We start from the raw sequence: 23,686 nt of genomic DNA, 5'->3' as shown, positions 1-23,686 counted from the left end.
AATCGACTGCCTTTAAAGATGCAGAAATGTGGGAAGTCCTTGGTGTTGACTGAAGGCACACACCAAGGCTGGTGTGATCCGGGCTTTCCCGGGGGACCTGCATCTGGGGAGGGGAGCCCCAAGTAGAAGACGGGGGGTTGCGGTGTATCCTCCCAGGGACAGACCCTTCTCTATGCTTCTTTCCCTCTTTCTGACCTCCCTCCTTCATGCCAGCTATGGAAGGAGGGGACCTGGCCCAGAGGCACAGATACCAGCAGAACCATGCACATTGGGCTTCCAGAACAAACAAGCCTAGGTTCAGGGTCACCGAGAAGCCCAGCTGGCCCTTGCCAGGCCCCGCGCAGGAGTCCGAGGGCAGAGGAGAGGAGTCTCTGAGTCCCCGCCCTCTGCTGAGCCAAGTTGCCCGTTCTCCGGTCCTTTCTACCTCCGCCTCCCATCCTCTCCCTGACTCCTGGAGATCGGAGCCTTCTTGGGGTCCTTTGACAGCCCACAGTCTTGCCTTCCCAGTGGGGCCTGCCGCTCCTGTAGGGTTACGTGCCCTGAAAGGTCACGTGCGTTATCTCGCTACAGCATCATCACCTTCCGTTCTGTCTTCCCCCTCGCCTGTTTTCCAGACCCAACAGATTCACAATTGAAAGGCTTACTCAGAGGAAACCCATTTGGGTCTTAATCTGATTAAATGGTTATGGCAACTGAGACTAAATAATGACTAATGGCTCTAGTCTCCCAAGGGACACAATACTGGCATCTACAGAGTATTTATGGTATTTACCCAATGACTCTTAACAGGATGGAGAAACTGGAGCAAGTGTTTGAATAGAGGATGATTCCCCAGCCCCCAAGCCAGCAACTAAACACATATCCATCCATCCATCCGTTCCTCCATCTATCCTTCCATACATCCATCCACCCACCCTTCCTTCCTTCCTTCTTTCCTTCCTTCCTTTCGTCCATCCACCCATCCATTCAACCTTCCTTCCTTCCTTCCTTCCATCCATCCATCCATCCATCAAGTCATCTAGGAATCATTTATTGACAATTTACTGTGTCTATAAATACTTTCTCACGAACTGATGAATGAATCAATAATGCCCTGCAGCGAGGAGTGGCAGGAGGTGGGGATCAGGACGGTTTACCCAGAAAGTCTCTGTTTCCATCTGCCTTGAAGGGTGCAAACAACTCGGTGGCATAACGCGGCGAACAGGCTGACCTCTCACTTCCTTAACTCTGTAGGAATTTTCCGATCCGAGGAATTCAGTTCTATGACGGCCCCATCAACATCCAGAACTGCACCTTCCGCAAGTTTGTGGCCCTGGAGGGCCGGCACACCAGTGCCCTGGCCTTCCGGCTGAACAACGCCTGGCAGAGCTGCCCCCATAACAATGTGACCGACATTGCCTTTGAGGATGTCCCGGTGAGTGAGGTGCTGGGGCAGGCTCTGGGCAAATCCAGACTTTGGGCGGTGATTCACAAGTCCCCCGGGGCTGGAGTTTGAGCCGTTGCCACCACCGCAGGGAGCGAACGACTTCCTCCAAGCAGGCTGGGCCGCGCCCCAGCCCGTCTGCATCCAAGCTGGAAAAGTACAAGTGTAGGTTGCCCTACAGGTCATGTCTGGCTGCCTCCCACTTGCCCTCCCCCTGCCCCGAGCCCCCCAGAGCCTCAGCACAGCCTCCCTCCAGACGCAAGGTCCTGAGGCTGTTCCTCCACAGGCCTCGGTTTTGACTATGGAGTCTTGTGACAGGGCCACCTGGGTTGGTCAGTTAATCTCCAATCCCAGGGTTTCCAAGGCGCTCATGTCTCTCGGAGAGGACACCACAAATGGGGTCTTCCTGGGCACAGACAGGTGCCAATGAAGAGCTGGGGTGAGGAGGGCGGGACGGAGGGTGGCACTTTGAGGCTGGGAGGGGCCCGGGATGCTTTCTCTGGGCTCTGGATCCCCCAGAACTTTCTTCCTTCTCCTCCACTCTGGTCTTGCCCTTTGCTCGTCTGCCTCGTGCCGGCGGGCTGAAGGGAAAGGCATGAGAACTTGTGACTTCATTTCTTTACTCAGGCCACCGAGGCCTGGGAGAGGTCAGTCACAGAGCCCGCCACGGGCTCGTGTCGACAGACCGTCCTCCTCAAACAGGTGCACGCACCCCCCTCTTAGACACACACGCACACAGTCCTCTCTCACACGTTGCCCCACGTGTGTGTGCTTTCTCATGCACACGTTCACCACCGCCTCTCTCTCCCTCTCACACTTGTGCACGCACGTGCACACACACACACACACTCCCGTGCCCCCTCCTCTCTGCAGGCTTTGAGCCCGCACCTCAGAGCACTCTCCAGGGTCACCCACAGCAGCCGGGCCTCGTGTGAGCAGAGGCCAAACGAATGCGTTGGGTCTGGAGTGGAGGCCGGTGAGCGGGCTGCAGTCTCCCTTCACCTCTGGCCCAGCCTCACTTCCCGGGGCTCTGTTTAGATTACTTCCAGAGTGTTCTTCGGAGAGCCGGGGCCCTGGTTCAACCAGCTGGACATGGATGGGGATAAGACGTCCGTGTTCCATGATGTCGACGGCTCTGTGTCCGAGTACCCGGGGTCCTACCTCACCAAGGACGACAACTGGCTGGTCCGGCACCCGGACTGCATCAACGTCCCCGACTGGAGAGGGGCCATCTGCAGCGGGCGCTACGCACAGGTGGGGAAGCAAGGGCACCCCTGGTGTCACCAGCCCCTCAGCAGGAGCGAGCGCCTGCTGTATGCCCTTTCAGAAACTCAAAGTGAAAACCACGTTGTAGGCAGAAAGCAAGATGCCTAGGAGGAGGGCACTGGGAGGTCACTCGGATTCAAGTCAGGCCCCAGTGCCTGGAGTCAGTGCAAAGACGCGGACACATGTGGAACCAGACCCGTGGGTGACTGTTGGAGCCTCAGTGTCCTCATCTGTGAAATCAGGATAATAGTCGAACCTCCTTCTGAGATGGCGGGCCTAAGGTTCATATGACGGATGCAAAGTGCGTCGCCGGCCCCATCCGCCGGAAATGTAACGCAAACCAGCCCCGCGGTCCTAAATTTTCCAGAGGCCCTGTGAAAAAGGAAAAAGAAACAGGGGAAATCAATCGTAATAATATATTTTAACTTAGCGTACTCAAAATCCTATCATCTCGACACGCAATCGATTTGTCAAAATCGTTAGTGAGGTACTTTTCCCGCATGTGATTTTTCCTCCTCTAAGTCTTCGAAATCCACGACACGGTTTCCACTTCGAGCCCGCTCAGTTTGGATGCAGATTTTCGACGAAGTGCAAGCTAGTCCTACCTCCCCAAAAGGATAAAGTCACGTGCGGTGGGAAAATATTTTACACTGCTTTGGGTTTGAGGTTTAAATTAATCAAAATTTAAAACCCAGGTGGGTCCTCAGCCACACCGGCCACGTTTCCGGGGCTCGGGGGCCACATGTGGCCAATGGCCGTCGTGGGGAACAGCAGCTGGGACACGACGGAGCCGAAAATACCAGCTAGCTATTACGATGCTGGCATTAGCTGTTATTTGGCTGATGGTGAATAAACCAGCAAGAGGGAAGATAGCCAGGAAAACGGCAGCATTAAGGGAGGAGGGGAGTCCCGGGGCCGGCAGGGGACGTGTACGAAGAAGCTGTCCTCACGATCACCATGCAGGCGGACGCTGTGGACGTCAGGACCGGAGGGTGGGAGAGAAAGGAGCCGGAAGGCGGCCTGGGGTCCGGGAGAGGCGGGAGAGCAGCTGGTGCCAGAGAGGGGAAGGGGCCACGGGGCCAGGTGGGCACAGGGAGGCGAGGGTGCTGGCAAAACCAGGCCTGGATCTTCCCCCGCCCCCTGTCTCTCCCATACGGGGCTTGTCTTCTGTGCAAAAGCGCTGTCAGCACCTGCCCGGTTCTCCTGACCGGCTACTGCTTAATTATTACGCATAATCTCCCCCCTTCCCTTTACAGCTTTCGCTGTGCTGTAACATACCCTTAAAGCTTTGGTTCTCGGGACGGCCCCGTGCCACGGGCAGCCGAAGCTCCTCTTTCCGTCCCGTAGGCAGTACTGGGGAGACCACCCCTCCCTCCCGCGTGCCCAGTTTTGCGCTGCTGTGCTGGCCACGGCCATGGTGGTGTCACCTGCACAGGGGCCGTGCCACAGGGCGGGACGCCAAGATTTCCACCGAGGCGGGCCCAAAACAACGCGGCTCTTGGGTCCCTGGGACCCAAGAGCTCGTAGTCTTGCTTTCGGGGACTTCTCTGAAGCAGGACGGCACTCCTTCGTGCAGGGCGTAGTGACACGGGGCCTGGCCACGGGGGCCAGACCTCGGGAGGCAGACAGAGAAGGAGCGTGCCCAAAGCTGCCTCACAGACGCAGGCAGGACAGCAGCAGGGGCGAGGGGGCTGCGCGCACAGGATTAGCCAGTTCGCTCTCCCCCCCCCCCACCCCCCACAGTCCCCCATCTGACTGTTAAGCAGACTTCTCCCGTGTTTCCACCGCCGTGTCCCGGACGGAGCCCTTTGTTGAGAAGGTGTCCACGGGATCGCGCAGAACGGCGATGGCCGCACCCCCAGCCGTCCATTCACGCATCCTTAAAAGGGCTCCTCGAGAACGTTCCTTTGAAAGCGGGGCCCGTTGTCAGATGTTAACCAGACGCTCTGGAAGAATCCCTTGTAACTGTCCTGTCGTGTTTCCTTTTTGGGTCCTGAAAGATGTACATTCAGGCCTACAAGACCAGCAACCTACGGATGAAGATCATCAAGAACGACTTCCCCAGCCGCCCCCTCCACCTGGAGGGGGCCCTGGCCCGGAGCACCCATTACCAGCAGTACCAGCCGGTGGTCGCCCTGCAGAAGAGCTACACCGTGCACTGGGACCAGCCGGCGCCCGCCGAGCTGGCCATCTGGCTCATCAACTTCAACAAGTAAGTGGGCGCAGCCGCTCCGACGGAGCCCCGGGCAGCGGTGGTGACGCCTCGGGACCGCAGGCCGGCCCACGTCACCCCTGCAGAGGGGCCGAGGGCACCCAGTAGTCCAGAATCCGAGCCCCGGGCGGAGCCCCCCTGCCCCGGGTGCGGCCGGGCTCAGGCAGAAGCCTGGCTCCGCGGGCCTCCCTACGCCCCACGTGGGAGCAGGGGCCAGCGTCCCCTCGAGGTGCAGCACGACAGCTTTCCCGCCCGGATCTGGCCTCCGGCGTCGATGTTCGGGTGCTGTCTGTGCCTGTCACTTGTCACGTGCTCCTGGGACACGGACGCCAAGCAGATGTGGAAAATGACACCGAAAGAGATGAAATGAGCCCTGAGACCGGGCTGGACCAGGAGGGGCTGAGCTGCAGGGCAGCACCCCGGCCTAGGCCCGGGCGGCGCCCAGGGAGCCCCTCGCCCTGCCAGCCACGCTCCCCGCCCCCAACACTTGGCAGCCGGATGGTTACGCCCCCCCCCTCCCTCCCAGCAGAAATGGAGGTGCCGTCTGGGGGAGAATTCTCTGGTCTCTCTCCAGGCGGGCCCCAGACTCTCTGAGGCCCGGACGCCCTTGCATGTGGCCTGACCCCCCCCCCCCCCGCCTCTAGGGGCGACTGGATCCGAGTGGGGTTCTGCTACCCCCGCGGCACGTCCTTCTCCATTCTCTCCGACGTGCACAACCGCCTGCTGAAGCAGACATCCAAGACGGGCACCTTCGTGCGGACCCTCCAGATGGACAAGGTGGAACAGAGCTTCACGGGCAGGGGCCACTACTACTGGGACGAGGACTCAGGGTGAGGACCCCCGCCGCGGCAGGGCGGCTCGGCCCCGGGCCGTGCCCCTGGCCCTCCCAGCAGGCCAACCCCCACCGGGTTACCTGCCGTTGACGGAGAACGCTTTCCCAAGGGCTTTGACTCAGGGGCCGAACTCAGGTTCCATCCGCCAGTGACATTTTCCAAGCTGCTGAGCTGGGGGTAAACATGCCGTGAACATACACGGGGATGGGAGGAAATAGGCCCATTTCAGGCAAAAAACAAAAGCAGCTTTTCCTTAGACGGAGGAGACCCGGTCCGTTCCCTCGGGTCCTCCCAAGCCAGGGGGAGCAGATGACATCATCCCTCGTCCAGAAGGGGACAAAGAAGGGACAGAGGAAATAGCGGGGTCCTGCCCCGAGGCCACGGCACAGCCTTGGCACGGCTCGTTTCGAACCCGGGTCCACCTGTCCCCAGAGCCGTCACTCACCCTCTGCTGGACGGCACTAGGCGCTGCTCAGTGGAGGGATAACAGGGACGGAGTGTCTGTGGAGAATAGGGAGCTGTCTGGTCCCCTCCCTGAAAAAGAGAGTAAGTCCAACACCTCCGGAATGCCAACAATGTCCGAGCGGTGAGGCCGTTTAGAGCCATCCCCCTGGGGAGTGACCGTAAAGGATCCCTTGATGGCCGTGTTCCCTCTCTTGATTGCAATCAGCGATAAGGAAATACCTAGCAGGGGCACTCTCTCTCTCTCTCTTTCAGACACGGTTTTATCAATTTGATGAGAGAAAAATTAGAATTTGAAAATCCGAGGCATTAGTAAAATGCTAGGTTTGGGGGGAAATAAATAGCACCCGATTTTCACATAAATTCTAAACCACTCGTGGGGCAGACAAGGCCACAGGTGAAGAGGGAACAGAGACTTAGGCTGATGGAACCGCTGGAGGACAGCGCCAACCGACAAAGTCCCCAGGTGTGCCTGCCGGCCCCAGGAGGCACCGCGTAATCGCGGACGCCCCCCAAGACTCAGGGTACGGAGGGGCGGACCGGGGAGCCCAGCCTCTGCAGGCCGACCTCCACACCCACCGTCAGTGCCTGGTGGTGATTAGGCTGTGCTTTAATTCGGTGACACCCTTGGGGGCCGCGAGCTGGGTTACAGGACCCAAAGCACTGGGCTTTCCCAATACCTGGGGCCCCTCTGAAGTCTCGATCGGCCCCTCTGCGCGTCCAGGTGCTTCCCTGGCACGACCGGCTGTGCGGCGGTGGGTGGAGGTCGTGGCATCATGGCGCGAACCCAGCTCGCCGGGCCGTCCGGGCGCAGGCGGCTCCGAGAGAGGGGTCGGCACGGGAACAGCCCGTGCCACCATTTCGAATGCTGCAGGCGTGGGAGTCAGCCTGGAAGGTTGTTTCTGAGCAGGAGGAACGGTGACAAGTCCTAAGTTAGTTCCTCGGTTTCGTCGGCCGACCCCCTGCACCACCCCTGCGGCGTCTAGTCCTGTCCAACAAGCAGGGAAAAGATGGCAGTTTCGAGAGAAATATAGTGAGGAAGGCTCGCCTCACCAGGCACAGTGACGGGGTGGCCCGGCTATGTGACCATCCTCCCATGTGGTCCCGGGTCAGTCAGCTGCTCGGAGTCCGAGAAAGCAGGGCGGTGACGGCACCTACTGGACGGGACCGTCTGAGGGTTAAGCGAGATGGCGTGTCCACTCACGGCCCGCGTGGAGCGTGGCATAGGGCACGTGCCCAGAAAACGGTCCCCGTTGGCGTTGCGAGCTTTGACGCCCGGGTGCTCGTTTCTCTCTCGGACCACACGTGACCCCGTGGCAGACACGGCCTGGTGGCCATCTCGTAAGGCCCGTGGGTCTCACCGCGGGGCTTGGGAGGTGACGTGAAGACAGAGGGGGAGGAGGGTGGCGAATGCCTGAGCGAGCCCGGCCGTGGCCCCCGCACACAGGCTGTTGTTCCTGAAGCTGAGAGCCCAGAACGAGAGGGAGAGGTTCGCCTTCTGCTCCATGAGAGGCTGCGAGCGAATCAGGATCAAGGCCCTGATCCCCAAGAACGCGGGCGTCAGCGACTGCACGGCCACCGCCTACCCCAGGTTCGCCGAGAGAGCAGTGGTGGACGTGCCGATGCCCAGGAAGCTCCGTGGTGCCCAGCTGGTGAGCGGCCGTCACGTTAGGGCCCTTTCCGGACACCCGCTCGGCACCCCCCGTCTGATCCTGGGGTGGCCGGGGGTGCGGGGAAGCGAGGGGGTCGGCTGCCCCCGTCAGGCCGTGCCCGTGGCGCCCCCAACCCAGCCAGGGCAGCCGGTCTTCCTTGCTTTCCAGAAGACAAAAGACCGCTTCCTGGAGGTGAAGATGGAGAGTTCCAGGCAGCGTTTCTTTCACCTCCTGAGCGACGTGGCTTACATTGAAGTGAGTGGTTCCGGCCCCTGCAGGGACGCTGTTTGGCCGCAGGGGGAGGCGGTGTTATGTCCTGGGGCTGTTGTCACCGATGACCCCAAGCCAGGGTTGCCCGCAACAAAAGAAACTTGTTCTCTGGCCATCCTGGAGGACGGAAGCCTCAAATCGGGGGCTCAGCAGGGCCGGGTCCCCCTGGAGGCTCTGAGACCGTCTGCCCGAGGCCTCCGCTGACGTCCCCCGGGTTGTGGACGTGCCCCCCCCCCCCCGCCCCCAGCATCTGCCTCTGTCCTCGCACGGCCTTCACCCTGGGTGTCTGGGCCCCACACCCCCTTCCTTCCTCCTACGAGGACACCCATCGCCAGATTTAGGACGGGCCCTAAGTCCAGGATGACCTCATCTCAAGATCCTTAACTTAATTGCATCCGCGCAGACCTTCCAGCCAAGTAAGGTCCCTTTCCCAGCGCCCACCCACACAGAGGGCCCCGGAGAGCCGCTCGGAGAGGGTTTTGTGCTCTGAGCGGCTGCGCGGACCGCCCGGCTTCAGGGTCTACGTGGGCGCCCCGAGCCCGCTCCCAGCGGTGCTGCTTTGGGCCTGCAGGTGGACGGGACAAGGTACCCCAGCTCCGAGGACGGCATCCAGATGGTGGCGATCGACGGCAGCCGCGGGCACGTGGTGAGCCACACGAGCTTCAGCAGCACCATGCTGCAGGGCGTCCCGTGGCAGCTGTTCAGTCACGTGGCGGCCATCCCCGACAAGTGAGTCTGCGCGCGTCCCCCCCACCCCATCGCGTCCGGTCTGGGGGCACCGAGGGCGCGTTCGAGGTCTGCCCGCGCCTCTGACGACCTAACGGGCACGGGGCGGAGAATGTAGGTCAGGCCGAGGCGGCCGGGCTGCCCGCTTACAAGTGGGAAGCCTGGCCTCGTTCCCCGGCCACGACGCTTTCCCAGCATGAGCTCACCCCGCCCACGCTTTCGATGCGATCCAAGTGCCGGTGGCTCTTAAGTTCTCCGGCCCACACCTCTCCCGGCACCGCCACGTCTGACAGGCTACAAGTCTCCCGTGGAACCCAACCTCACCCTTGGCCGTGGCCTCCCAGCCCGGCCCCTCCTCCCGTTCGCCGTGTTTCGGTTCATGGGCCTGAACCCTGCAGACGGCTAGACCACGGTCTGGGCGTCCTGGGTGACTCCCCCGTCCCTTCCTCCTCTGTGACCGGGTCCCGGCCCCCCACCTGCCCGCTCGCCCTCCGGCCGGGCCTGTCTATGGCTGCGAAGCAGGCCCTCCGGCTCAACCTCCTGACAGCCAGGCCTCTGCCGCCCCAGGCTGACCCGGCCTCCCTGCCAGCTGCTGGCTTGAACTCCTCCCAGCACCTCCTGTGCCCTTTCCTAGAAATCCCTGGTAATTCCCGGCACCTTCCCAATCTAACGCGCACCTCTTTGGTGAGGTTTCTTCCAATGCAACCACAAAGTTCTGCCTCTACTAACACACGAGTCTCAGCAGCCCCAGGGATGCGGCCGTTCCCGGGCGAGGGCCCGCGCTTCCTCACGTCGGGGCCACGTCTAACTCGGTTTTGCGTTTCTCGCTAAATGGGGGGGTAGAACTCGCTCTCAGGGGCCACGACCTGGCACGGTGGGAAGTCCGGGTGGCTCGTCGGAGCGGCCTCTGCCCTGCCACCAAACCCCGTGCTGACGAGTGTAGGCGTTCACAGGCCGTGACAGTCCCATACGGGGCAGACAGGGACACCTCTGAGCGTGCAGGCTTCTGGCCCCATCAGGATGCTGTGACGCACGAGGAGCCCCATCTGCGTCCCGCTCCTGGGAGCTAGCCCAGAGCCCAGTCTAGAGGGCACGACCTCTGTCTGGGTTCCCCCGAGCGGCGAGGCTTAGCTGTGCCAAAGGGATGTGAGCTTTTCCTCCGAACTGGAACGATGACGAAATGGCCTCCTGGGAATGGCGCCCGAGCCCAGTGCCGAGAACAAGTGTGCGATGCTCCCTCTCTCTGCTGGCTTCACCCTGCCGTCCCCTGGGGCCTCGTCCCCAGGCAGCCCCAGCTCCCCTCCCTGTCCCTAGGGCTGACGAGCCCGGTGCATCTGAAGGGTGTTCCTTCTGCTCCCGAAGGGACACAAACGGGGGTGACCGCGGCGTCCAGAACCCTGTCTGGTTTTTCCGCGTCTGGACTGTGGTCTGTGGTTATGGGATTCCTGGGAGATGTGAGCCGGGAGCCCGTTGGGCTGCTGTTCCTGGGGGGAGGTGCTCACCTCGCCTGTCCGTCCCGGCCCCGCGGGGTCTGCCACCTTGAGGCTGTGTTCCCAACACGTGGGCCTGAACACGACCAAGGCCAGGAGCAGAGAGTCTCGCCGGGCCCCCAAGCTGGGCTTCTGCAAGTCGGGGCCCGTCCAGGCTGGGCACACGCCTCGCTCCAGGCCCCTGCCCCCCCGCCTCCGAGCACGACTCCCCTTGGGCCTAGTAAACTCGCCCAATCTCCCATGTGCAAACCAGGCAGAAAGTGACGTGAACGTGGAGGTTAACACTCCCCAAGCACGCGGTGACCCCAGCTTCTGGCTTGCTCTCCCGCCATGTTTCTATCTGGTCCCAACCCAACGGGCTGAGGACATTCGCGTTAATAAATGCAAGCCGAAGTCCCTCCTCCGTGCACCTACCCCGTCCTCTCTGGGGACAGACACGCGTGCAGGCAGCGAGCGAGCTGAGAGCAGGTGTGGGGAGGTCCCCGGGTGCCGACTGCGGCCAGAGGTGTGGGAGGGAGGCCGGGATGTGGGTCAAGCATGGAAAGAGCCGGTCCGCTCGGCACGAGGGACAGGCGGCCTTTCCCCAAACCCGCAGCCGGGCCTCTGGGCGCTGCTGACTGCCCCCACCCTACCTGCTCTCCCCTCCTGGCCTCTGACACCTCCTCTCGTGCAGCTCCATTGTGCTCGTGGTGTCGAAGGGACGATACACGTCCAGGGGCCTGTGGACCAGAGTGCTGGAAAAGCTCGGTGCAGATAAAAGCCTCAGGTTGAAAGGTAAGCGATCCAGACCAGGGGTCTACACTGACTGTAAGTCCAGATGCCTGGTGTGGGGGCTGCTGCTACCTCTTGCCGAGACCACAGTGCTCCCCACCAGACCCCAGGGTCCTCGACACTAGGTGGCCTTCCGGAACGTGTGGGCCGGATGCCGCCCATTCACCATCCCTACACGCCAGCAGCCTCCTCCCAACGTGTGAGCAGACACGGGATGCCACCTCCTGAGTTGTTCGCCTGTCCGCTCAGCACGGGCCCCCTCCCCTTCTCGTTAAACCAAAGCATCAGCAGGAAAGTGGCTTGATCTGCCCCCGTCCCGGCTCCTGCTACAGGGACGGGCAGGGCTCTGCCTCGTCCTCCATGTTCCGGGGGGCTGGACACTCATACGCCCACCGTAAGGGACGTAGGGAGGGAGGGAGGGACGGACGGAGAAACGAAAGTCCGAGGCATCTCTGCGGCTTGTCCGAGGCCCCTCGGTGCTTCTGCAGTGAAGCCCAGCGCAGATCCCACAGGGAAGCCCGCCCAGCATGACCCTCGTCACCGTCACCGCGGAGCCCAGGGGAGGCTGGGAGGGAGGCGGAACAAGCCCGCAGACGCTAACGTCCGCTGGGGTCCACGCGTGGTGCCCGGCTGTGCACCTGCTGAGCTCGCCGCGATTGCCGCACGTTCACGGGTCACGGTGCCCTTACTTCCGTCTGGGATGGAACCAGACGCTTAAGTAACTTGCCCAAGATTAGAATTTGGACCCGAACGCTTCTAACCCAGAGCTCAGCTGCCACGCCATCCTGTGAGGAGCATCAAAGCTCGTGGCCCATCATGTGGGACGTCAATTCCTGGCAGCTCCCACGGGAAAGCCCGGAGGCCCTGAAGGCCCTTCCCTCGAGCCAAAAGAGAGCCCCAAGAACAGAGAAGTATCTTCTCGGGCTCAATCCTGGACTCATCTTGGGGCCTCTGCCTTTTTAACTAAGACCCTGTTGCCAAAAGCTGACGTAGGTGAGGTGATCTAAGTGGCGTCTTCCCAGAGGTGGCACGTGTGTGCCGCCTGCCAGGCCGAGCCGATCCCGAGTGTGGACAGAGAGCCCCACGCCCCTCCCTCGGTTAAGCTCCAAATGCAAGGCAGGGCTCGCTGCGTGGGGCCGGGGGCCTAGATGTCTAGTCTGGCTGCACCACTTACTCTGAACCCTTGGACGGAGTCCTTCCAAAGCCACGACACGTTGGAGCCGGGAGAGGTCCTGTAGCTGAGCGTCATCCCTCGTGTGACTGGCTGACGGGGGACGCTGGGCTTCAGAGAGGGTCAGGGCCTCGATGGCTGACGGGGGACGCTGGGCTTCAGAGAGGCGCAGGGACTCGCTGGTGATCAGAGGCTCAGCCCGAAGGCGGCCGGGGCTCCGGGGGGGCCTCCTGTGCAAAGCAGGGCCACCACCCCGCACGGCGGACCAGAGGCTCGGGTGAGACCCTGTGTGCCCCTCGCAAATGACGTCATCGGGCGCAAAGCTGCTCCCAGGGAGGCAGAGCCCGGGGCGGCTAGGAGAGGGCGCCTGGAAATGCCTGCAGGGAAGGGCGATGGGAGGCCTGGCAGGAGCGGCTCTCTTGGGGTTTCTGTTCATGTGACTCACCCCTGCTTTCCAGAGAAAATGGCGTTCGTTGGCTTCAAAGGGAGCTTCCGGCCCACCTGGGTGACTCTGGACACCGAGGACTATGGTGCCAAAATCTTCCAAGTGGTGCCCATCCCCGTGGTGAGGAAGAAGAAACTGTGAGGACGCCAGCCACCTCGTGTCGCTCCGCAGTGGACGGTGGACTCTTGGCCACGGGCCAGGCGGGACGGCTGGCTCCCCCTGGGAAGGGCCGGGGCAGCCCTGACGGGCTGGGGGAGGGTATCAGAGACCCTGGCGCGGCCACCCGCCCCCACTCCAGCGTCTCCCTGCGGCCCCCGGGGGGGCAGCCGACCGTGCTGGAAACCTTCCTTCCTGCAGCCTCTCGGGTGCTTCTCTCCTACCTGTGCCTCTTCGGTGGGGGGGCGCGGGGGCCACGCAAGGAGACCCGAGCTGCACTGGCGGCAGGAGCCCTGACCCGGCCGTTCACAGACCCTGCGCTCTCCAGCGCGCACGGCAGGCTGGTCGATACGGGGGGAAAGGGAGCCGTGAGCAGACACCAACCTTCAAGGGGTCGGGAGCCGGTGTGTAGATGCAGCCGGCCAGGACGGGACCAGCTCCCCTCGGGGGACGGGTGAGCCCTGCCTCTGGAGGGTTCACCTGACCGTTCAGGAGGCCTCGGGTCCCGGGATGGGGGCGGGGGACGAGGTGACTTTTAGAGGCCCTCTGCGTTCTGAGACCACACTGCACGCGGAAGCCAGCGGCAGACGCGAGGGTGCCGTGTGGCTGGGCGCCCTGGGCCGTGAGGGCGGAGCTGCGGGAGGTCCGGCCTGGGGTCCGGGCTCGCAGGCTGCAGGACGGGCGGGCTCAGAAGAAGACCGGGCGAGGATCCCGCGTGCTCGGGTGGGTCAGGACGCGGCCTGCAGGAGGAGGAAGGGGGCGGGTACCTTGGAGGGCGGGCTCGGGCAGCACCCCCCCCCCACCCAGTAGCTCGGAGGTGCTCCCACCTGCTGAAGCTGCTGACCGCTGGGTCACCCTGTGCCTGCAGCTTGCTGGCCCACCCAGCGAGGCCGCACGTGGCGGGGGGGGGGGGGGGGGGGTCGCCGGGCCGGCCCGAGGTGCCCAGAGCACTGAGCACCTCCTGGCCCGGCCCCAGGGCGGGCTGGACCAAGTGGAGGGAAGTGAGCTCCTACCTGGGGCCTCATTTGTTCTTTATCCCGAGACCTGGGAACGCGCTCTCACCTCAGGAGCCCGAGGTTTCAGAGTCGGAGAGGACCTTAGGGTACGTCCAGTCCAAGACCCTCCTTTCACGGAGGGGGCGTGTGAGACCCCGAGATGGGGAAGAACCACGCGACCAGGCCGGGGCCGGGCCGAGAGGCCCCCGCCCAGCACCTGCCGCCACACCACATTGCCTCCACAACCGGCCCTGGGTGCTCCCGCCGGAGCTCCCCGAACAGGGACGAGTCCCCTGAAAAAGTCATCAGAATACAGAGAATTGGCCGATGGCTGTTTCCCTCCAGGCCCACTGCCTGCCCCGCGGGTTGGGGCGGCCCTGCGGCCCCCGCTTGCCTGGTGGCCACGGCCGTCCCGCTGGTGCTACCCGAGTGCAGGTGCACAGGTGCGGCCCAGTGGCGGGCTTGCGTCAACACTTTGGGTGAGCCGGCTCGGCTGCTGGGATCGGGGGCTCGCAGCTACCCGCTGACCCCCGAGCTGTCTGCCTCGCCCACCCTCCGCCCTGCAGGGAGCTCCGAGAGCTCCTGAGGGGGGGGACCCCTTCTGGGGTTCACACTCTCCCGGGGGGCCCCAGGGTCACGCCGAGCTGCATCTCCCCCTTTCCTGCGCCAACCACACGCTCTTGGCAACTCTTCCTTCGAAGACGGCCTTCTCTGTCCCTCTGCAGCCGCGGCCCTCGGGAGGGGTCCCCTCCCCAGGCTGAGCCGACTGCCAGAGCGGTTTCCCGGAGCACGGTCCGTCCAGCTGCTGGGAGGCGAGGGTGGGACACGGCAGGGGCCGTGCTCCCGGAAGAAGCCTCTTCCACGCAGATTCCCGGCGACGGGTGGGGAGGGGAGTCGTGACCTCACGTCCCCGTCTGCAGTTCTGTGGAGTTTTTCAAACTCTGTCGACGCGAGGGTCTCACACTGTGAACCAGCTAGGGTGGGGTCGCTTCCGGTGGCCGGGAGTGTGGACAGTCTTTGGTTCGGTTGGTTTCAGAGAGCGTATCTGTTTGAAAATGCTCAGAGTTGTACACACGCCCAGCAGCTCAGGGTCCGTGCGCGCACTCTCCCTCCGACGCTGGCCAGCAAGAGCCAGGGGCCCGGCGTGCGCTTGGTGGCACACGTTTTCTCACCGCCTGGAAAATCGCTCCCACGGTTCTGTCTGTCGGCGTCCAAATGAGTTAGGCCCTCTGGGGCGAGCCACACTCCCCTGAAATGCTGGTCTCTTTCCTGTTGCCGAAACGGCTGGTCCTTTTTCGGGAATTAGATGTTTTGTTCGTAAACGTTTCTCATAGGTGTTGCCACGAACAAAGATGTGTTTTCTATTTATTTATTATGTATGCACTTGGAGAAGTCGTCGTGGGGGAAATGGATCGTCCTAAATGTCCCGTTCGGGGATGTCCTTTGGACCACGTACCCGGAACCTTCTGCTGGTGGCCGAGGGCACTGGCTGTGGTTTGGAAAACCTTGTACCATAGTAAACATACAAAGGATCTCAGCCTCCCGCCTGCTGCTTTGGTTTACCATTAAAGAGGGCCTCGTTTTAAGCCAGATAGCTAAGCAAAAATGAGACCGATGAAATCCCACCCGCCCCCCCAGTCTGCCCCTCTGTCACTTCCAAGAATTATTCAGATGTTAATGTCCTACCTTGTCCTGCTCTCCGGGGCGCCCACAAGAGCCGGTGCAGCTGGTCCTGTGGGAGAAGAGGCATTCGTTCATGTGACCGGCCATGCCCAGGACGCGCCCTGCCCTCCTCACTCCCAAGCCCTCAGTAAGCCCTCAGGGCAGCACTGTCCCCCGGGGGAAAGCCAGGAGGGGCCAACAGGGCCTTGGCTGGAAGCAGGACTGTCTCCTCCTTCTGGAGGCCACGCACAGTGTCTGAGAACAGTGTAGAAGTGGGGGTGGGGAGGTAGGTCCAAACCAAGCTGTCAGGCAAGAGTGGCAGAGGCAGGCTAGAGCGGTCCCCTCGGCCACGCTGGGAGGGGCCCACAGGATCAGCGGGGGGAGATGGTGAGACGCAGAGCCTAGACGGGGAGACCGGGGAGTGTTCTAGAACTACACTGCCCGGCTGGCAGCCACTAGCCACGCGTGGCTAAATTCGAGTTAGTTACAAGTTAAATACAATCAAAAGTTCAGTTCCTCCAGCCCACGTGGCTAGTGGCAGCCGTCCCAGATGGGGCAGGTCTAGCACACGCTCCCATCAGCGGGCGCCTGGCGGCTCAGGCGGTGAGCGTCCGACTCTTGACTCCTGATTTCAGCTTAGGTCACGATCTCACGGGTCGTGGGTTCGAGCCCCGCGTTGAACTCCGCGATACAGCGCGGAGCCTGCTTGGGATCCTCTCTCCCCCTCTCTGCCCCTCCCCATTTGTTCTCCCTCTGTGTCTCTCAGAATAAGTTAAAACGTAAAAAATAAATAAAACATTTCCATCACCACAGAGAACTCTTGGTGGCTTCTAGAGGGCTCTCAGGGCTCAGTGTGTGTGTGCGTGCGCACTCAGTCCACCGAAACGGGTTGGCATCAGGCTGTGGTATCAAGGTGCCAGTGAACGAGTCCAGTGGACCAGCTCGGACACCCGTGTCGGTGGGCTGGGGACAAATCCGACACTCCGCCCTGGAGGAACATTGCCTGGAGGCATCACATTTGAACATTCATCCAGTAAATGTCTGAGCACCTGCTGGGTGCCAGGCACGTCACACAGGGGACACAAAAGACCCCCATGGAGGACAGGTGTCAGGGCTCCGGGGACAGGGACGAACCGTCCTCACCTGCAGTGGTCGGGGATCAGTAGGGGCTGGAGGTGCCCGGAAGTCAGGGGCGGGCGAGGCACGGCCCGGCACAAGGGAAGTGAGCAGAGGTGCGGGCTTGAGGGTGGAACAGCGTGCGGGGGGCAACGTCGGGCAGCCGGTTCACCACTTGGACGCCTGCACACGTGCTACTTCGGCGATGCGGGAACGGCCCCAGTGGGAGGGCTGGGACGGAGACCCTGGGCGGCTAAGGAGCGGGAGTGAGGACTCAGGGACCCTTCAACAGTCACTGATGCCCATAGGGAAGTCCCCGTACGAGAGCTTGGGCCCCAAGCCCCGTGCCTGCTGACAGGCCAGCCTGGAGGGGAGAGGCGGGAGGGGCTTCTGCGGAAGGAGCAGGAAGTAACGAGGAAGGGCAGGAGAGCGGTCCTGATGAGGGAACAGTGCTTGCGGGGCCTGGCGGAGGAGACACCGTAGGAAGTGGTGGGGGCGGGCTGTTCCACAGACTGGAGGGAAGAAGGGACGGGTGTCCACGCAGAGATACCCAGTGGTGGCCTCGAGGGGTCAGAGTTCATAGCATCTGCTCCAAACGCAGGGGCATGGAGTCTGAAGCAACAGTCCCTGTATCCACGTGACAGACGCGGCTGGGTGTGCAGGCTGACCCCCACCTAGGGTCCTGTCTGCATCTCTGGACCCGTCACCCACTGCTGCTTCCCGGGCCCCAGGCACACAGGAATCTCATCACGTCTCGCCCACCCAAAGCACTTAGTGTCCCCGCAGTGTGACATGTGACCCGTTCCCTGTACCAGGCACACCCTTCCCTCCTCCTCCTCCACTCGCCGTGTGCCTGCCCTACTCTCTCCAAGGCTGAGTTCCACGCGAAGGTGTCTCTGACCCACCCCTGCCCCCGTGGACCTTCCTCCTTCCTCCCCCGGGGCCCAGGGCCCCGAGCCAACACAGCCCACACCCTGCCACCAGAGGCCACTCGCCCCTTCCGCCAGCCTCCCTCGGGGCGGGCCATCTGACTTCCCACGTGGGGCGGAGTTGTGCTCTATAAACGTTTCATCGAGGGGCGCCTGGCGGCTCAGTTGGTTGAGCATCTGACTCTTGGTTTTGACTCAGGGCATGATCTCACATTTGTGAGATCCAGCCCCAGGTGGGGCTCTGCACGGAGTATGGAACCTGCCTGTGATTTTCTTTCTCTCTCCAACCCCCTCCCCTGCTCACACTCTTGCTCTCTCAAAAAAAAAAAAAAAAAAAAATTGGGAGCTCCTGAGTGGCTCAGTTGGTTAAGCATCCCACTCTTGCTTTTGGCTCAGGTCACGATCTCCGGTTCATGAATTCTAGCCCCATGTCGGGCTCTGGGCTGACAGCATGGAGCCTGCTTGGGATTCTCTGTCTCCCTCTCTCTCTGCCCCTCCCCTGCTCGCTCGCTCTTTCTCTCTCTCAAAAATAAGTAACCTTTAACAACAACAACAAAAATGTTTTATAAACGCATCATTGAAGGTCGAATGATGGCACGGGCAGACCCCTCTCCTCCCTCTGTCCAGGGGGCCAGGACCCAGCTGCCCTCCGACCCCGCTCTGAGCTCCCCTGCCCCAGAGGCAGGAAAGGAGTGGGAAGTGAGGGGGGAGGACGACCCCCCGGGAAGGGCAGGCACAGGGGCTCGCCTCAGAGATGTGCGGCCACCCACACAGAGGACGTCAGCAGGGCGCATCAAATGAGCTTTGATTTCCAGCACAGACTAATGTTATATTTATACCGGACCGTAGTCTATTAATATGCAATAGCATTGTGTCTAAAAAGACCAATTGCACACACCCTAACTTTAAACTACTTTACAGCTAAAAAATGCTGGCGATCGTTCAGGGTTTCAGGGAGTCGTAAGCACCGATCACAGATCACCACAACACAGACAGTAATGGTGAGCCAATCTGAAATATTGCGACAACCACACACACATGACGCAGACGCATGAAGTGAGCCACGGCTGTTGCGACAATGGAGCCACGGACTTGCTCAACCCCGGGTCACCGCAAACCTTCCGTTTATGAAAATGTGCAATATCTCTGAAGTGCGACAAAACGGGCCGGTAACAGTGCTAAGAATCGAAGACCTCCAGAGCCCATTAAGCAAATGAAATCAGGGGGGAAAAAATGAAATTAGGGTCACCTGGGTGCTTCCGTAGGCTGAGCATCCGACTTCGGCCCAGGTCACGATCTCGCGGTTCGTGGGTCCGGGCCCCGCGTCGGGCTCTGTGCTGACGGCTCGGAGCCTGGGGCCTGCTTCGGATTCTGTGTCTCCTTCTCTCTCTGCTCCTCCTCTGCTCACGTTGTCTTTCTCAAAAATAAACAATAAAAAAAAAGTTTTAAAAGTTAAAGAAAACAAAATAATTTGCGGACACGGGTTTACACCATAAACGTCGGCGGCCTAGGTGTCCTTAGTGTTTGGGGGTCACCTCTTCTCTTAGTAGTTACATGAACCTGCCGAAGGTCCCCTGACTGGGAGAAACTCAGTGACGCCCCTCACTGCCAAGTCCTGCGCACACACACCCACGAGCCTCCACTGCTCCCGTGCCCGGCTGGCCTCCGCTTTGGACCTCCCTGTCTCCCCTGACAGAGCCGTCCCCTTTCTCCACTGTGCGATGACCTCAGTGGGGAACACGGCCTCTTTCCTTCTGGATCTCCCCAAATTACATGGACACAGGGAGGTCACTCGTAGCAGAATTTTGCTGAGGGCTTGGGAATATGGCAGAGCAGCCATCTAAAATAGAAAATGAGTCATGATGGAACGGTAGGCACGGGGGTCTCTTCCGAGGACCAGTCTGCGGGGCGGGGCCTGTCGGGGGAAACAGGTGACAGACAGCTACCCACGTTCTGCAGAAGGGCTCGCGCGAGAGAGGCCCCGTCACCTCCCTCCAGACCGGGGGACAGAAGGCAAGAGACGCTGCCGGGGCGGGGTTCCCTGGTGGAAATCCCGAGAGTGGACGGTGCTCGGCACTTTCTCCTCTCTCAAGGGGTGCACCCCCCGAGCCAGGGGAGGGGTGCCAAGAGAACCCCTCGTGGGGAGGCGGGGATATTTGCGGGAAAGACAAGATCCGCATTTCCCTTCTCAGCTGCACGCTCGCTGAGCCCCAAGCTGACCGGCCACCCGGCTGGGGCGGAGCGGGAAGAGTGTCCTCTGGAGTGTCCCGTCACTCGGGAAGGCAGAGGCTGAAGATGCCCGTCCCCTCACTGGGGTATCTGGAGGTGGACGCAGTGAGGCCGCCGTTCCCGGGTGAACAGAGGGCGGCCTCTGGATACACGCATTCACTTCCACCTCTGAGCCGGGAAGGACGCACGAGGCTTCCCGTGAGCCACGCACACGCCACGGACCTTACCCGCGAGCGTCGTGAGCTAGCTCGAAGGGACCCCGGCCCAAAGGGCCACCTGCTCAGATGGCGGGATCTTTCCAGGAAGAGGTGATGGGCTGCCCCCAGAGGCAGGAGCTGAAGGAGAAAGTGGTCTCGCCAGTATTCGACTGGAAAATGCACTGCTCAGATCAAAGTCGAAAGGACAGTATCTGGGAATAATCCGGAACGCGTCTCAAGCCAAAGACCGTGAGGGAGGGCGCCCAAGGACAGTGTGCAATGACACAGGCTGGGGAAGCCTTGTGGCCCCCCCCTCCTCCAACCCCCCACTCTGGGCCCCACGCTGCAGGAGCCAGCGGGGCTGGGGCTGGGGAGGGCTCAGGACGCGGAGCAGGAAGACAAGAGGGAGAGCCGATGGCCCCCATTCCCTCCTGCAGGGGCTCAAAGAGAAGGCGGAGGCGGGGGACAGCAGCGGGGTGCAGGTGACCTGGCTCTGGGGGCAAGAGGAGAAATCCCTGGTTTGTAGCATTTGCTGAAGCCCATGGTGTGAATGTCCTGACGCGGCCAAGCTGCGGAGCCCCGGGTCCCTGCCGGTCTGAGCACGTGAGCCCCGGGTCCCCGCCGGTCTGAGCACTGGTTCTCACAAGCCGATACTAGCTGGCTCGGCTCACCGAGGCAGAAGGCCGAGTCGGCAGGGCGCCTTGAAGGCAGCGCGGAGAGAAACAGGAAAGTCCCCGCCAGTCCGGGCCCTTCAGCACATCAATCACAGAGAGGAAGGCGGAGGACAAGGATTAGACTCCCCTGGAAGGTACCAGGTCATCTCCTGCCCCGCTGACTTCCAGCGGGTGGGGCCAGCTGGAGGCACCCTCAGGAGATGGGAGGGAGGCTCGGGGAATTAATGTCACCGCTTCCCTCTTTGCCGGGGCCCTGCGGGCGGGTGCTATCCTCCTAAGGAACACGGGGCTTGGGTCAGCACACTTTACCACCGTCTGGCCGAAGCCCAGTAACCGCCTCCCTCCCTCCCGGCACCCCCAGGCCCAGGGCTGCTGACCCGCTCCTTGCTGGGGCCCTAAACTTTATTCACGTGACTTGCAAATGGCCCCTTCGTGAAGTGATCCTTACTAAGGCTTCCCGCCGGACTCTACTGATAACTTTATATACGAGACGCCCTTCCGAAGTTTAAGTGGGGAGAAAAGGAAAATACCAGGAGAAAAACAGGAAGGGGCCACTCACAAAGGAAAACAGACAAATGGCGCATAACTACATTTAAAAATTCAACCTCACTGGCAATTGTAAGATGCAAACTCAAACAGTGAGATGCTACTAATCACCCATCAAACTGAAAATATGAAAAAGGATGCTAAGGGCCAGAAGAAATGGACACTCTTCGATGGTGACCAGAGAATTTGGTGCGAGTTTTCCATAAAGCAATTTACTGTTATGTAAAGGTGGTCTGACGATGTGTGCAAAGTTGGGCTCCAAAACTCTATCCCAAGAAAGGGCTACTGGGGTGCATGAGGATCTGTGACAAGGACATTCGCTGCCGTGTTTTGCGTAATAATAAAGAAACTCTGAGACAACTGTATAGTCAGTAATCAGAAATTGGCTAAACTGAGGTTCCCTTTCCCAAAACAAAGATTAAAAGTGACTATTGAAGGGGGCACTGGGGGGCTCAGTCAATTAAGCATCGGACTTCGGCTCAGGTCATGATCTCACGGCTGGTGGGTTCGAGTCCCGCGTCGGGCTCTGGGCCGACCGCTGGGAGCCTGGAGCCTGCTTCGGATTCTGCGTCTCCCTCTCTCTCTGCCCCTCCCCTGCTCACGCTCTCTCTCAAAAATAAATAAACATTAAAAACACTTTTTTTTTAAGAAGTAACAGTAGTTTAGGAAGTAGTTAGCATTGTGCATCAAGACCCTTGGAAACAGTCCTTGTCTGTGACCCACTAATTACTTGTGGGGAACTTACCCTAAGCCAACAGAGTTTCAGTGTAAAGACGTTCATTACGGCATTCTTTGTAATCTAGTCACCCGACAGGGTCAGAGCCTCAACGTCCGGCTACGTGGGAATGGCTACACCCATTACAGCCTCATGATGAACTACTAGTCCTCGTGGAGAAACTACTTCCATAGTGTGTGAGGACACCCCGCTCACCGGCAGAGTCAGCTGCAGAATCCCCGTGGGTTCTGGAAGTCACGCAGTATTACAGGACGAAGAGCTGAGAGCTCAACTGGCCGACTTTCCCCACATTTGATGTGTTCACACTCACATGCACACAGACGCACACATACCCACGCACACACTCACATACACACATGCACACACGCACAGACACACATGCATACAGACACACACACGCACTCACATACATGCACACACTCATACGTGTGCACGCACACACACTCTCTTGCCCACACGCTCACACACGTAGTCACATATACACGCAAGCACACGCACATGCACATGCACGTGCGCCCTCTGGCTCTGCTCCCCCCTTACCCGGGGCCACACTCCCACAGCCACAGCCCCTGTCTCCATCCTGGCTCCGCCCCCTCATGCCCCTGGGCCTTTGCACCTCCTCCTCCCTTACCTCTTCCCTCCCTCCTGGTTCTGCATCTCAAAAGGCCAAAGAACAATCTGGCAAAGCCGGAAAACAAAAAGGCAAACTCCTCCCCAGGGGGCTGTTCTGGCCCAAGTGTGGTACAGAGAAGTGACCTTCTGGCCCACCACATGCACTGATTAAAAATTAGAAGTGGGCGCCCAAAGGCAGAAAACACCACCCTCCCCCTCAAGAGGTTCCAATGGAGGAGCGAAGGCCTCAGGAGTGTGTGAGGAAGGTTCTGCCTTAGGGGTCTAGGGACTTGCTTTGCACTGGAAATGAGTCCCTCTTGTCCTGCTTCCTCCAGACCCTGGGATGTAAATCTGAGGCCTGGCTGAAGTCCTCACCTCTGTCTAGAGAAGGGGTGAGTGTGAGGGACGTCAGATACGGGCACTCAGGACCACCACGTCGGGGCTGAGGCGGGAGGCAGGGACCAAAGAGGCCCCGTGTCTCCAAGCCCGCACCGAAGCCGTCCCCCGGAGGAGGAGTGCCTGCCGGCTGGCCGGGAAAAGCAGGTGCACAGCCGAGCAGACGTCCCCTGAAATTCCCGACATTCCGGACGGCAGCCCTCCTGGCCCGGAGTGTTCTGGACTCTGGACTCGTGGGCTCGGACGCTGCGTCTTGGAAACTCCGGCCGACCTCTCTGGAGGAAAAATAGTTGGCCTGGGTTGGCCGGGCACGGCGCTCCAAGACTGGAACCCGGCGCAGGCTGGCTGCTCAGGTCCAGAGCGGCAGGCTTGCGCGTGGACAGGGGTCAGTTCAACGACGCCTGCGGGGAGCTCACCAAGTGGCCTTGGCTGCAGCTCACGGGTCCCCAGACGCTGGACCAAGTGGAGAAGGCCTGTGACACTTGGTGGGACCTCCCGAAATCGGCCCACGGGAAGTCCCCTCGTCCAGCAAACCCTGGATCTGCGGTCCACCCAGGACCCAGGCAGCTGTGGCCCGGGTCCCTCCCCCTTTTCAGGGTGGAGCCCCTGCCGGAGGCCCCGGGGCCCCACGAAGATCTGGGAGCGCTGGCCGCTCCCGCCGCCGGAAAGCCAAAACGGACGCAGACCGCTGCGCTCCTGGGTGCAGTGTGCTGGGCG

General features: G+C 61.1%; 1 protein-coding gene across 2 annotated transcripts in view; it reads left to right on the top strand.

Moving 5' to 3' along the window:
• CEMIP (cell migration inducing hyaluronidase 1) overlaps nucleotides 1-15,409 on the top strand; it is a 124,999-nt gene extending 109,590 nt beyond the window's left edge. For both annotated transcript variants that reach the window (XM_047846648.1, XM_047846649.1), the window contains 9 exons: nucleotides 1,234-1,414; nucleotides 2,462-2,677; nucleotides 4,690-4,901; nucleotides 5,546-5,731; nucleotides 7,644-7,848; nucleotides 8,017-8,103; nucleotides 8,690-8,847; nucleotides 11,008-11,108; nucleotides 12,735-15,409. In XM_047846648.1, the coding sequence (XP_047702604.1) occupies nucleotides 1,234-1,414; nucleotides 2,462-2,677; nucleotides 4,690-4,901; nucleotides 5,546-5,731; nucleotides 7,644-7,848; nucleotides 8,017-8,103; nucleotides 8,690-8,847; nucleotides 11,008-11,108; nucleotides 12,735-12,862 (1,474 nt within the window). In that variant the 3' untranslated portion in view covers nucleotides 12,863-15,409. The remainder of the gene's footprint in view (nucleotides 1-1,233; nucleotides 1,415-2,461; nucleotides 2,678-4,689; nucleotides 4,902-5,545; nucleotides 5,732-7,643; nucleotides 7,849-8,016; nucleotides 8,104-8,689; nucleotides 8,848-11,007; nucleotides 11,109-12,734) is intronic.
• The last annotated feature ends 8,277 nt before the right edge of the window (nucleotides 15,410-23,686 follow it).

Source organism: Prionailurus viverrinus, unplaced genomic scaffold (assembly GCF_022837055.1).
Source record: "Prionailurus viverrinus isolate Anna unplaced genomic scaffold, UM_Priviv_1.0 scaffold_40, whole genome shotgun sequence".
Lineage (NCBI taxonomy): Eukaryota > Metazoa > Chordata > Mammalia > Carnivora > Felidae > Prionailurus > Prionailurus viverrinus.
Note: the sequence above shows the minus strand (reverse complement) of the source record. Positions and strands in the feature narration are given on the sequence as shown.